Source organism: Parasteatoda tepidariorum, chromosome 11, assembly GCF_982258835.1.
Source record: "Parasteatoda tepidariorum strain Cologne lab strain chromosome 11, Ptep-v5.0, whole genome shotgun sequence".
In the NCBI taxonomy this organism is placed as follows: Eukaryota; Metazoa; Arthropoda; class Arachnida; order Araneae; family Theridiidae; genus Parasteatoda; species Parasteatoda tepidariorum.
The window spans coordinates 41,336,263-41,351,311 of NC_141765.1; the positions used below are offsets into that span (position 1 = coordinate 41,336,263).

The 15,049-nt window shown below is 28.8% G+C and overlaps 1 protein-coding gene across 5 annotated transcripts in view; it reads left to right on the forward strand.

Annotated features, from left to right (window-relative positions):
- Positions 1 to 15,049, forward strand: part of LOC107453283 (uncharacterized) — an 81,000-nt gene that overhangs the window by 62,934 nt on the left and 3,017 nt on the right. For all 5 annotated transcript variants that reach the window (XM_016070068.4, XM_016070058.4, XM_016070042.4 and 2 more), the window contains 4 exons: positions 2,634 to 2,764; positions 6,161 to 6,309; positions 7,505 to 7,552; positions 10,186 to 10,379. In XM_016070068.4, the coding sequence (XP_015925554.1) occupies positions 2,634 to 2,764; positions 6,161 to 6,309; positions 7,505 to 7,552; positions 10,186 to 10,379 (522 nt within the window). The remainder of the gene's footprint in view (positions 1 to 2,633; positions 2,765 to 6,160; positions 6,310 to 7,504; positions 7,553 to 10,185; positions 10,380 to 15,049) is intronic.

Here is a 15,049-nt window from a genome sequence, read left to right on the forward strand (position 1 = left end):
TATGTTATTTTGACTTCTCTGTTAATATGAAAATAATAGAATTTTTCGTAATGAATGAAACACTAAAAAAAATGCATAAATAACTCTAAAAAACTTTAATCTATAAATTCAGAAATATGAGAAATCATTAATAACTAATTAATATTGCCTCAAGCTTATTTCTAACTGGTTATTTATGAAATCACTTTGCAAACTACTCTTTTTATTTTCAAATGTTACTTTTAATAAAGTTAGCTCACTTGTTCTAGAGCTACAACTTTCACAGGGCTGCCAACTTTCTACACATTTGGTAAAATTTTCTCCTAGTGGTAGCTAAGCCTGTTTTAAAGTATAATTCTTTGTTTTTGAAAAATGATTTAAAACTAGTTTCCACACCATGCCATGTAAATGATTCAAAAGCTCTTATGAAACACTTTTTGTCCCAGCTCTCATTTGGTGAAGCTTTTAGAATGTTGGTAAGATTAGGAAAGTTCTGAAAACTTTAGTTATTGTCTACCACTCTTTAAGATATTTTGTGGAAAGCGTAGTAGTTGGTAGTCCCCTACTTTTATATCAAACTTGAGTGAAATATTTAGTATTGTGATAATAAAGTTTTGTATATTAAGTTTCGAGCTAAATAAAGGGCTATAATTTATTTGGCTAAAATAAATCTTACAATTTAATAAAATAATGTTTCTTTATGTTAAAATAAACTGCAATATAATTTAGATAAACTTTTCTATTATTATTTTTGATTGATTCTAAACAGCAATTATTATTTTTTTAAAATTAACTGTTTGGAAATTTTTTAAATCATTGGGAATTTTATGCATTTATGATGCGCAATTAATTGCAAATCCTCTCTCTAAAAAAAAAACTGAGAAATTTATAATGAAAACTGCAATAAAACAAATGTTTATTTTTCAACAAAAAAATGCAAACAAAAGCACAAAGCTAATTTAATGAAAGTTTAAAGTTTGCTAAAATTTCATGGTAACTAGAAAATGTAAGACAAAAATTAGAATGTACACAATCCATTTATTTAAAAATAAAACTTTGGATAAAACCATCATTTAAAAAACTATGATTTGTATTTCCAGTGTCTCAGAGTTCTTTTTCTGTGTTCTGAGTTTAATTATTTATTTATTGGTACCAACATTGATTTTGTGAGCCACTAAGTTTAATGAGCATTCTTCTGTTTCCGGAGTTCCTCTTTATGTTCGGTCCTACTGTAATAACCATTTCCACCTACGTACTTACTTATCTTCAATTAAAACTTCAGATAATGTACTTTAGTATACATGAATTGTCACTAACAAGAAATATTAATGTCTAAATTTACCCTCATGTTAGTCACTCAGATAACAGCAGACATTAAAATCCAGTAAACAAAGAAGCTAAATTTACTGCCGAAAACCATGTTGTTATTACTTTGCTAAATCTTTTATTTTCTGTTTAAGATGCTTAAGCAACAAGTTTTTTCTAACAAATGCACCATATGTTCCTACAGATTTTCCGCGATGGCAGACAATCCAAAACTGTAGTTTCTGGCTTACAAGGGAAAAGCATATTGTATATTACACATCCACGGATTATCTGCAGCGTAATCCATCCCTAGCAGAGAAATTGATTAAACAATAAACAAAAGCCATTGGTCATGTTCTCATGACTATTGATGGACCACATCACCTTTTGGAGGAGGGTCCAAAACTTAAATTGATGGCTGCGAGTTGAAGATTAGGTTTTACTATTGGGCAAGGCTATCAAATAGACTTTGGTGAATAGTGGTGTCACTCTTCACATTCGAAGGCTGCAAATTTAGACATTAAAGAGAAGGGGGAAATTCTAGCCATTCTTATTGATGAGATCATCAACATCTTTGGTGTGTGGTGTTTTGATTCCTTCCCCCTATTGATAGATGGTTCTTGGGAGAAAAGTACGTTGGTTGAGAAGAGAGAAAGAGGAGAAAAAATTCTTGCCTTTCTTATTGATAAGATATTCAGCATCACAGGATCGATGTGCAGTGTTTTGATTTCCTCTTTCTGTCAAGAGAGAGTTCTCGAGAGTGAATGGGTGGGTGAAGGGTAAAGCACATTAGTCAAGAAAAAGGAGGGAAAAAATTCTCTTGTGTTATGTTTTTTTGAGTTTGTGTTTGTTTTACGACACTGCCAATTTTTTTTCTCTTTTTATGCTTAAAATTCCTTATTTTACCTTATACTGATAGCTAAAATTAGAGCTGTGACGTGTATGTCGGTGAAGCTATTGTGATGATCGGAAATTTTAAAAATATTTTTTGCTGATGCAGTATGTACAACAGTGCAACCTTTCTACCTGAAAACACTGAACTACATTATTTATTGCCAATAATAATTTTTTACTTTTACCTTTTCACATTTTATCCATAATCTGGAAATGTTTTAAATCGGCAGCTCGTAAGTGCTGTTGATGCTGGATTGTCAATGCTTTACTGTATAGTTTTGAGTCATATACTTGAATATCTATGTTAAGTTATCTGCTTTTACTTTCCTAATCTATTTTTATAGTTTTGACTGAAAAATATATTCAATCTGTATCAGTCAACTCAAATGTTTGTTTTTTTTTAATAAAATTTCTACCATTACTACTACCACTTATCTTTAAAATATATTGTATAGGCCTGAACAGTTGTGGATTTTGAATCCTCAAAGGCTTTTGAGAAAACTAGAAATAAAAAAGCCTATCCATTCTGGAGGTGAGGCTGAAGCATTAGTGTCCTGCACTAAAGAGATATCTATTGTAAAGTCTGGTAAGTGTTATATATTTTAAATTGAAATATTCTTAAGTAAGGAAACCAACTCAGTGCTATTTATGCCTTGGTTTGAAACGTTTGCTAATAACTGAACATTATTCATTTTTCTAATCATGTTCTGATTATGATCAAGGGCAATTGGTAAAAGTTACAGTGTGTACTAGTAAAAGGATGTGAGACCAAATAATATTCTAGTTTAAAAATCTTTAGACAAAATTTAAAATAAATTACAATTAATATCGATACTTTAATGCCCTGTTTATTTTGTACTTACGTTTGAAAATAAATAAAAGTTATTCACTGTTAAGGGAAGGAAGGTAATATCTTTAGAAATGTGGAATAGTGGACGCCGCATCAGTAGCCACATCGATTTTTAGCAATTATCACATTCTTGAAAATACACTTGTGAAATAGTAATCTTTAAAACATAAAATCTATAATTAGAAAATAGTTATTAGTTTATAAATCTTTTTTTATATACACTTATTATAAAAAGAAATAATTGAGAATGATACTTACTGAAAAAACATTTATAACCAATCATAATAATAATTTGAGAATGTGTGCACAATAAAAATAAACTTATCAGAAAATTTAAATAAATCACCAACTTTTTATTTATTTTCAAATATTTCCAATCTTATATTTAATCAAAATCGGGCTCTTCACTTTCGAAACAAAACAAACCATCAAATTCATTTCCACTTCACCTTTGTCATCAGACATCAAGCATGAAACAATCAGAAAGGAATTATCTCCCATGTCACAGTAAGATAAAGGAAGAATATGTATTAATGGAATTCTGTAGAACTAGTAATTGAGATGAGCTGACGAATTTGAAGATAGCAGTGCAATATGTTGAAATACATGCCGTCCCCCTCTATACACGCGAGGTCACCTTATTCCAGTTGCAACCAAGAAGAACGACTATTTCATTCACTAGTTACAATAGTAATGGGGGAATGTAACCACAACCTATAAAATGAAATTCTTCTGTGACCTTCAACCTTCAGTAAAGAGAATGAATGGCTAAAAAGAAGATAAATGATTACAGCTGTCATAGGAGGGGTTGAAACTTGTGAAAGATGATCTGTGATGTCAAAAATATTTATGACATGAACAACACAACATAAATTTAGTGTGAGTAAAACTAAGAAAGAGAAAATTCCCTCTCCTCCTCTGACTTAGAAAGGTTTCAAATTCAGAAGGGGGTTATAAAATGTTCACTCCTTTCTCCCCTCAACATTCTGCTACCACTGGCACAATAACTTGTGCGTGGAAGTGTCAGGAATGTCAGCAGAACAAAACAAAAATTTAAAACTAATAAATTGTTCATTTGATCACTAAATGTAGACAGGCAATGCAACAGGCAACATTTAAATTTTTGTTTGTTTTTCATTTTATTTAAAAAAATTTGATTTCTTACAAAACTGTTCTCTTAGCTGGGTTTGTTCTAGCTACATAAAAAGAGCGTAATGCTGAAATCTGAAAAGAACAGGTTTCCTCATAATTAAAAGATCGGAACTCTAAAGAAAGATATTCTATTTTTATTTTAAAAATAAAGTTCTTTTTGTTTATCATTAAAAAGTTATAATCCTTTCAAACCAAAACAGTTAAATATAAAACAAAATAGTTTTAAGAACTAATTCGTAAAAGAACTCTTTGAAGAAAGAAACTATAATTGCACTTAATTTAAAAAAGAAACATTTTTGATAGGACAAAATCTTCCATCCCAAATCTTACGTTTAAATTATTTATTATGAAACATAGATATCAGTGATAATTAAGTGTACAGATAATAAAAAATATTAAAATATTCGAACAGTTTTTTTACATGATGTAGGAAATGGTAAAATAAACGCAACAGAAAAAAACTTTACAGAAATTGATTCAAAAAAAGATGATGCAAAATATTAAAAAAAACATACCTTCAACAGAAAAAATAATAAATTATAAATTTTCGATGACGAATGAATGAATTTAATTTCTGAGACTAAAGCTAATTTCCAGATTTAAATATATTAATAGTTCGAAATCTTGCTCCATTTTATTTTTGGCATTTTCTGCAAACTTAGTTGAGGAATTTATTTTGCATAACCTCACTTTTTTTCTTACTTTGAAATTAAAATTTTTTTTTGGCTTTCCTCTGACAGTTTTTACGTCAGTTAATCGGCAGATCGGTGTCGACTTACGTACCCCTATGATTTCTTTTTTTTTTTAGATATGTTTAATTAATGCAGAAGTGTTTTTTTTTATTTCTTATATATTGTATTCATTGGTTAGCAAAAGGGGCAGAAATTTTTAATCGGTGTTGAAAAATAAATAAGAAAGACTTTCGACTAATCGATCGATGCATCGAATAAAAAAAATTTCTTTTCTGGTTTTGTGACAATTTGAAAATAAAATATTTATAAGGAAAGTATAGATGAGAAGAGAAAAAATTATAGAGTACTCGTTTATTCTTAAGTTACAAATCTGAATTTGTAACTCCATTTGTAGATGTCATACGGTTTTTCGTCAATCAAATATTTCTTTTATCACCCCATATTTTAGTTTGAAAAAATAAATAAGAAAGAAAAAAAATGTTTTCTGAGCAAACATTGCAAAAAAAGTTCATAATTTTGGAACATTTTCTGCAAAAATCTGGTTTTGAATAAATCCATTGTGTTGGCAAAATTATCATGTGTGGCTTGGGGGAAATGAAGTCTTCCTACAGGCCACACAGCATGACAATCAAACTTATCTACATAGTTGCCAGATATATGAGAATATTTTCCAGATTTTTTGGATGGGATTTTATTTTATAATTGGCAATGATCAACTGAACTGTTTTTGTGTTTACGACTTTCAATATTCAATTCTGTAACCTTGTAATTTTTTACCTAATCCAGAAGACTTGAAAACTCCTAGATCACACATTGAAAAAAGCTAGCCATATTAGAAGACTTTTTGATGGAACTAACTTGCATTTGTATGGAGAGTAAAATCACCCATGGTTAACCTGATGGCTGATTCTAACCCATAATCTATCTACCACTGAGGATATTTAAATTGAGCACTGATGTCAGTGCAAGCCAGGAGCAGAATTCATATCAACCAGCCAACACTGGTATTTGAACCTGAATGCCTTCTTTGAAAGGCAATTGCTCTTTCCCCTGAACCACTACATTGATATATATGTTAAGGCAAAAAAAAACATGTGATGATACTTTTATGTGCTGCCAAAATTAAATATTTTTCTGTAAAAATTTAATAAATCAATATTTCACTACCCAGAGGATAATATTTCACAAAAAGTACAAAAGTTCTCAGCTATTTATCTAACAATTGTTAAAAAAAAAAATATTATTATTTTATGTTCTGTTTTTATTTAAAATGAATTTTTTTATACAGACGTATGCAGATCATTAGAAAAAATACCAGAATGCTGGATTTGCTATGATCCTGACCGACCAGATTGTGGGCCCTTAATTCAACCTTGTAAGTGTAGAGGAGATGTTTCAATTGTTCATCATGACTGTCTAAAACAATGGCTAGTAGAAGTAAGTATCTAGCTATGATTATCCCTGTGATTGTCTATAATTAGGATTGCAAATTTATCACTGTAGGAAGTTTCTGTTGATATTCAGTTCCATTTTCTAAAATCTGCACATTTATTAAAATGCGCAGAAAAAAAATTTAAATTTTTTTTATTTTATTTATTTATTACTTATATTTTAATGCCAACTAACTCTTTTCTAAAGTTTTGAAATCGATAATGTATGATTGATAAAACATTTCAGATAATAGATCAATTACAAAATGACATATTTAAGAGAAATCTGATGTTTAGGATGTATAAATTTAATGCTTACAAAGCAGCAGTTAATTACATGTTTATAGAAAGAAATTATCCAGTTTTTGAAATGTAAGATAATGTTAAGTAGCTATTTGATGTTTGTCAGTGCCTACAAATTACAGTAGGGAACCGATTATCCGGAACGATCGGGACCATCGGTATTCCGGATAACTGATTTTTCCGGTTTTCTGAATCGCTACAAAAAGCCGTTTTTTTTATTGTTAAACCCAACTAAAAAAAAATTTTTTTTTTTTGGAAATAATCTGAAAAAGAAGAAAAAACGATGGAGTAATACACTAATGATTATTTCCAAAATGATGGTAAGGTAAACATCTTTCAAAAAAGAAGGAAAAATCCTAAAATCTTATGAGGAAAAAAAAATTTTTTTTTTAAAAAATGGCAGGAAAATTTATCGAATTTCGTTCCGGTTTTTTGGTTTTCCGGTTTTTCGATTTCCGGATAACGGGTTCTGTACTGTATTTTAAAATGTCAAGGCTATGATCTGTTCCAAAATATACATATTGATGTTCAATGGCTAAGCGTAATGCTATGTGGGGTGATATATGTAACACAGACTTCTGTGTAATGTAAAATCTGACATTTTCAAGGTTTACTGTATAAAGATCTTCTTCTGTATGAAAGTTAATTTTCTCATCATAGGATAATAAAATAAAGATATATTTTGTCTACTTTAATTGCAGTTATTCCCAAGCTAAATGTGTTCAGGTACATATTTTTATTATATACATCTTTTATTATATTCGTATATTATTATCATATGCATATTATTATCATATACATATTTTTAACATATCTTTGAATTGGTCTTCTAGGGTCATCACTATATTCTAATAGTTTTGTTTTTAACCATATTAAGCATAGTTGTTTTTTGTTTTCAGTCTTCTGGTCAACCGGATGCTACCAAATGTAAAGTCTGTAATGAGCCTGTAAGTCATAATTTCTTGCATTATTGAAATAGGCATAAATATGTTATTTTAATGTGCTAATTATTATTTTTCGTTAGTTTCAGAAAATGCTCTCAAGCTTTAATTATTTAAAAAAGTTTTGTTGCCATAATTCCTTTCAAAAATAATTCGAGTTAAGAAACCTCTTTTCTACTTACTATTTAGTGTAATAAAAAAAAATTTCATTGTTAACGTCAGTAGAAATACATCATCAACTATTTTTTAATTTGTACAGTTACCAACTTTTTCGTATTTTGCAGCAGCTTCACCTATTTATGTCTCATTTTTGGCTAATTTGGGCTGAAACTCGCGTCTACTGCTTCTTGAAAATCCAAAATTAAAATTTTTTTTCCATCCTGCTTCATCAATTCATATGTGCTGTTCAAAGTTGTATCATTACATTATTGCATTAAGAAATTGTAACTTAAAAAACCATTTGAAAATCTGAAAAAGCAATTAACAAAACTTACAATGGCTGATTACTCTTTATTTCAAAGTTTGTATATTGCAATTATATTGTATTGAAAATAAGAATATAAAGACCCTGTAGAAAGCCATAAAAATAAGTGCTGAAAAATATTGTGAATTTACACTGTAATTGGTGCATTTCAAAATTTGTGTTTCATGATAATTTTGTTCTAAAAAATCTGGATATTAATTAACAATATGAATTTTTTATAATATTAATGTACTCTAGTCATATAAAAAATTAAAGGGGTATACAAAGACTGCAGTCTTGTCATTCTTCCCATTATTTTGTTACCGTATCTTTTTTTCCAATTTTCTACTTTTTTGTCTTTTAAAATCATCTTCTGGATTTATTTATTGTTTTTATTTACTTTACCAGAAGTAAGAATTTTATAGTGCTATCTCCTTAAAAAAATAATCAGTATTTAAAATTGGAAGGAAAAAAAGTTGTTCTCTAATTGAACTCTAATTATCACTAATATAAATGTTAATCACTAACATAAATTTCCTTCTAATATTCTGAAGTTCATATAACGTGAAACTTTGTTGCTTTGAAATTGTTATCTCATTATTTAAAAATAGCATGATTTAGATAATTTGAAATCTCATATACTCCATCTATTGAATTGATGGACCATTCACAAATTATAAAAAAATTGTTTGTCATCTTTATTGGATTCATTATTTCAGAACTTTTGGTGGGTCATTTTCTTTAAAAAAAAAAAAATTCTACTTTTATTTTCTCAAACTTATAAAATGATAATTGAGGGAATAATCCTTAATTCAATGGATTATTCGCTAAGCTGCCAAAGCTACTCAACAAAGAACTTCATCATATTGAAATTTTCAACATACTTAATTATAACTTAATGGTAATATGAATTAATTAGCTATTTCAAAATCATTTGAGTTCATTTCTTTAAATTTAGGGACCATCCACTAGTTGGAAAATTGTTTCAGGCCTCTTTACTGAATTTGTTTCCGATTTTTTGCTTTGTCATTTTTTGAAGGAAAAAAATGTATGCTGTTGCAAAATTATAAAATTTTGAATTAAGGCGTTATTCCATTTTCGATTCCTGCAGATTGAAAACAAATCTTGCAGAATTGAAATTCTTCTCTAATTCTTAAAAGGACAGTAATTAAAATTTATTATTATTCTACACATATGCAATATAAACCCAAGTATTGATTCAATAATCATTCAATTTTTACGCTGTTAATGGAGGGATCATCCCCAAAATAACTTTTATATGAAGTTGCTTAGCTGTACATTTAGCAGCAAAACAAACTAACAGCAAACATTTTAAAATTAAGTGTTGCATTAAGTCATGTGCATACTATTTAAAAGAAAAACTTTGGAGGCCTGTTGGGAAAAAAAAGGCAACCAAAGAAAACCTGAAAAACAAAAATAAAAAGATAAAGCTTAAATGTGGAGATATAAAAATTAAAACTTGTTGTAAATTGTCAAGAATTTGCAAGAGATAAGAATCTTGATGCATGAAAAGAGCTTCAAGAAAATATGAAATTTGCTTTCATGATGACTTCATCAGACTCTACAAAAATAAAAGGACTAAAAAAAAAAACTAGCAGTGCCTAGATAAGTCTTAAAACTCTTGAATCTGGTACTAGTGAGAAGAATTTTAGAATGTTTCTAATGAAAAAACATAATAAAGCAATTATTGCTTTGGTAATGTCTAGTTCTAATATCAAACATTTAGCACTGTTGTTTTTAAATGGTTATTTTGTATATTTTAATTCGAAGACATGAAATGGGGAAAGATATTTGATTGATGTGAATTTTTTAAGTAAAATTTTAAAAAAATATTTTGATTAAAATAAAATAAAGAGTTTTATGAAATATAAGAGAATTAATGGTATATTGCATAGTAGAGTAGACTAAGTTCAATTATTGCTTGACCTTATGAAAAATAATGACAATACTTTCCTATATTATGAGTTATTTTATTTGAAACTTATAAACAGAAATAATTTTTTCCTAACAAAATTACATCGTACCATTCAATATTGGCTTTAAAAATTCATTTGATTTAATGTGTTGTACTAGAAACGACAGGACTTGACTCATTTTGTTTGAACTGGAGAAGTATATTGTCTTTTAAAATTACCAATTCATGTTTTCTTTTTAGTATGAATTACAACAAAGCACAATTTGGCTTCCAAGAGGCTTGACTCCCTATCACTGGGCAAAAACTGGAGGGATTGTTACAGTTATGTGCAGTTCTGTTGCAGGAGCATGCTTTTTTATAAAAATGTTTGAAAATGTTGGAATTCGCACATTATCTGGAGGTTCTGCTATTCTTGTTGTTTACATTTGTTTAAGGTAAATATCTATTTTTTCTTTCATAAAAATAACAAAAATACAAATAACATTCATGAAAAGTCCTTGAATTGCATAACATTACCCATTTTATATTTTTATCTAAACATAGTCTTGGTATTTAAATTTAACAAAACTATAGAGTCAAACCAGTTAATAATAAGCCCTGAATTAACAAGATTTAATAAAGAAATCAAAAATACTTAGTTGGTACAATGAGCCTGACTTACTTTTAACAAGCTGACCCCTGTTTAAGTGAGCAATATTTTGTGACTGAGAAAAAATTACTTATTTCAAAAATTTGAAAATAAGTAGCGAAAAATTTGAAAGTTATATCCGTCAACACAAATGTTATCACTACCAAGATATTCCTGAAGATATTGTAGTTGAAATTCAAGCTAAAGCAGGTATAAAAATTATGAAAGAAATAATTATATCAACAGATATGAAGAATTTTAAGCTAATTCGTCTCCAATGTACTCAATGGTTTTTGAGTGTGCAGAAACATGTCAAACTTTCTTCAATAGCAGGGGTGCAAATGAAGTTTATCAGGTCATGAATCTTATCCAAAAAACAATAACTCAGCAGACACAATACGAAAGTTCAATACAGATTAACTAACTTTTGAACTGCATAGTAAAAAATAAAAAAATGTAAGTACTATATTAAGCACTATTTGTAAGTATGTATGAACTTAAATGATTTTTAACCAGCCTATTTTTTTGCGAGCATTTGGTTATAACAAGCACATTTTGCAGTCCCTTCACGCTTGTTATAAGTTATTTCAACTGTAGTTACTGAATAAGTTTTCTACTCATTATTATCATATGTTTTGGAATTTTTGATCGTACTTCACAATATACTTTTAAACGAAGATCAAATGTTTGCTTTTGAATTACATTATATGATTTGAAAATGTAGCCTATTGACAATTTTTTGTTTATTAAAACAAAATATGAATAGTTAAAATGTCATTTCTTTATTTGACCATATTACATTTCCATTGACCTTTTTAATTACATGCATGAAGCTTTCAAAAAATACAACAACAAAAAAGTAATTTTTGGGAGATTACAGAATCTTATCCCCTTCTCTATTAAAAGTGAGCTGTTAAACTAGAACATTTTTTTAAATATAATAAATTTTGTTTCATTCAAATACATGAATAATTCTTTTTTTTTTTCTTCCCATTCTTATTTAAATTTGAATTGGTAAAAAGAAAGTATTTAAATAAGATTCATTCAAAATTTTCACAAATTTCTTTTAATAAAATCTGTTACTTGTTTCTACATTGTGGTGATATTTTTTTGTATCTATGCTCCTTTTTGGGTACTTGCCATTTATGAAACAATTGCAAACCTGAAGTTTTTTTCCAAGATTCCAACTGCTTCAAACTGTAAATGAAATCTCTTCATGAAATTGCAAGATTACCTAGTAATCTCATAAATTCGAATACCTTTGTTGGATTACATAATCTTGACATTGCATAATGTATTTATTAAATGTACTAGGTGCTTTTAAAATCTAAGAAAAAAACATCATGCATTGAAACGAACCATACATTGTTTTATTTTATTATAAGATTCATTGTTTAATTGGACTAACAAGTAAAATTTTAATCTTTGTATTAAATTTCTTACTTACCGTAATTTCGCCGAGAAACGCCGCCCTGGTATATACGCCGCTCCCTCAAAAATCGACTGACAGAGAAAAGCTTTTCATCGGACACGCCGCGCCGAATTTTTAACAATTAAAGAATTTTGAACTTAATTAAAGACGTATTGATTAAAGACTTAACACATGTTCTAAATATGCATATGTATATAATTTAAATAGTTAAATAAAAATAAATAAAAGGATATTAAATATTAAAAAAATATAGAAACAATCCTAGTATATAAAATAGATTTTAATAATTTTCTAAGTAAAATTAAGCATTTTCTAATTTTAAAGTGAAGTAACCATTAAAAAATAAATAAAATAATTAATATATCATAAACCATTAAAATAAGTATGAAATTTTTTAAGAATAAAACGATTTTACTTTTAAATTAACAATCCAAAATCCTGTATTAGAAATAAACGATAAATCCAAACAAATTTTGTTCAAAGAAAAACTTAAGAATAATTTATTTAGATATCACATATATATTCATATCACTGCACTTAAAAATTCCTCAAAATCAGAACTCTCTGTATCAGAGCAAATTAGGTTTATTATTTAATTGTTTATTTCGGGTTAATCTCCGTCACTTTCGGTTTCGTTTGTCCCGGGATGATTTCCGCTTTTTTTAAGCCATTTATCACAGTTTCTTTTACTCTTTTAATTGCTGACAGCTTAAACGCAACGGTATAATTTTTCCTCTTAATGGGAGGCATTTAAAATGGATAACTTAAATACAAGTTATGTTAAAACAAAACGAAAATAGTATAAACGAAACAAAAATATTAACGAAAGAAAAATATTAATAAAACAAAAACGCATCAGAACTGAAGATAAAACTATAAAAAAAACGTAATAATAATAAGCTGAGGAAGATGATCGAAATCAGACAGAAATATGAGCAATGCAAAAAAAAAAAAAAATCAAAAGCTCTCTCCCAAGCATTTAAAACAAGTTTCTATTTTTACCAATTCCTCCCCCTATTTTCGCTTCTCAAATCAGGTTTCTTTTTTCAACTGACTCTGCCTAGGACGTTCTTTCTTTTATCCCTGTCTAAAATTCTCACACACTTTGCTTTTTTCCTTCTGCACTGACCTTCAGTGGAAAGTTTGAAATTCTTTTTGAACATTCTAATTGTGAGATTATTGAAGGTCATTCCAAGCTCATCAGTATGCTTTATTTACCAAACATTCACATGTTTTTAACAACCTGCTGAAGAAAAAAGGGGAGTGGAGAGAGGCATCCATGACAAGTGGAAGAGTCATATTTCGTGGAAAGAACGGGGAGGGGAGTGTTTGTTTTACAGTTACATTATCACAGCCCCACCCTGATTTTCTTCATTCATTCCTTTCTGATTTATGCTTCTCCACTCCACGCCCATTTCCTACACTCAACAGCTGTCCATATGGCAGAAGGGAAAGAGAGACTTTGTTCTCTTGTGGATAGTGGTCTCCAGAATATGATTCCAAGAAAGGATTAGGGAGGGGAAAATTCCAGGTGCGCTGACCATTCCTTGGAGTGACATTAAGCATGAAAAAATAAATAAAAAGTACAATAACAAGTGGAAAAAAGGAAGATGAAATTTCCAGTGCGGTTTCTAAAAAGCAAAATTTTTTGAAGGAAAAAAAAAAGTTATACTATATAGGCCGCCCCGTTAGATACGCCTTCCTACTAAATTTTCAAGTTTTTAAATCAATAGCGCCGCGACCTATCTCCGTGAAATTACGGTAATTTTAATATTTGTTTGCTATTTATCTAATTTCTATTACAGTAGAGAACCAATTATCCGGGATGCTCGGGACCATCGCTATCCCGGATGTCTGAATTTCCCGGTTTTCTGGATCGACCAAAACGTGTCATTAATCCATGTTTTATCGAATCCGAATTACAAGGAAAAAGTGTAATGCATAAAGTAAGAGAAAAAAAAGGTACTCCTAACTTTAAAAAGAATAAAAAAATTTGCAAGTTTAGACAAGAAAAACGAGTTAAAAAAATACAAAATTCTCGTATTTATTTTTTAAAAATAATTACAATTCCTAGATTAACTAATATAAACAAAACCAATGGTTAAATAACGCAATATATTTCATACCTAATTATACGGGGAAAACGATAAAATAAAAGGAAAACTTATTAATCTAAATAAAAACACTTGAAAATTATCGAACCGAAACGATAGTTAAAATAGGCACTAGCATAAATATTAAAACCCGGAACAGGGCAAGATCAACGGAATTTTAAAAAAAAACCTAATGATAAAATTTATGAATAAAAAGAATTAATTTATTGAGTGCGAAATTTATCGTGAAAAGAAAAAAAATCAAACGTAGTGAAATCAGAAAAACAAAACTGCAATCTGCTTCATAAAATAATCCTATGTTTAAATTAATAAACAATTCTCCTTTTATTTTTATTTTTTTGTCGATAAAAACACTATATTCAATTACAGCAGATGTGATTCCACATCAATAAAAACTTGCAAATGATACCGCACTTCCAAAGAATGAGAATTTATTCAGTAGAAAAAGATTTTATTTTTATTAATTGATGTCAAATAGATAAATATATTTTTCTCTTTCATCTTCTGTTCACTGATATGCATGCAATGCATTTTCCACACACCCCTCGTAAATCAAACAGAAAACGAAATCAGCATGCCACACCCTTGAGCTTGATTGACGGCCTAAAGGAGAAAATAAAACATTCCTCCCTTCCCTGCCTTCAAGGTCGCGGAGGAAATGACGTTTCTCTGGGTAAACGGGGGGGAAAATTCTCCCCTTCCTTACATTTTCCTCTACTCAACTTCAAGGATGAGTTCAATTTCCGCTTTTTTTCATAATCGTTCTAGTTTAAAATGGCGGGAAAACCGATCAAAATTTTTCCCGGTTTTCTGGTTTGCCGGTTATCTGGATACCGGATAAATGGTTCCTTACTGTACTTTAAATCATTTCAACATTTTTATTTTTTAATCTTGTCAAGTAATAGGGGAATCAATGTTGTTTTCCTTTGT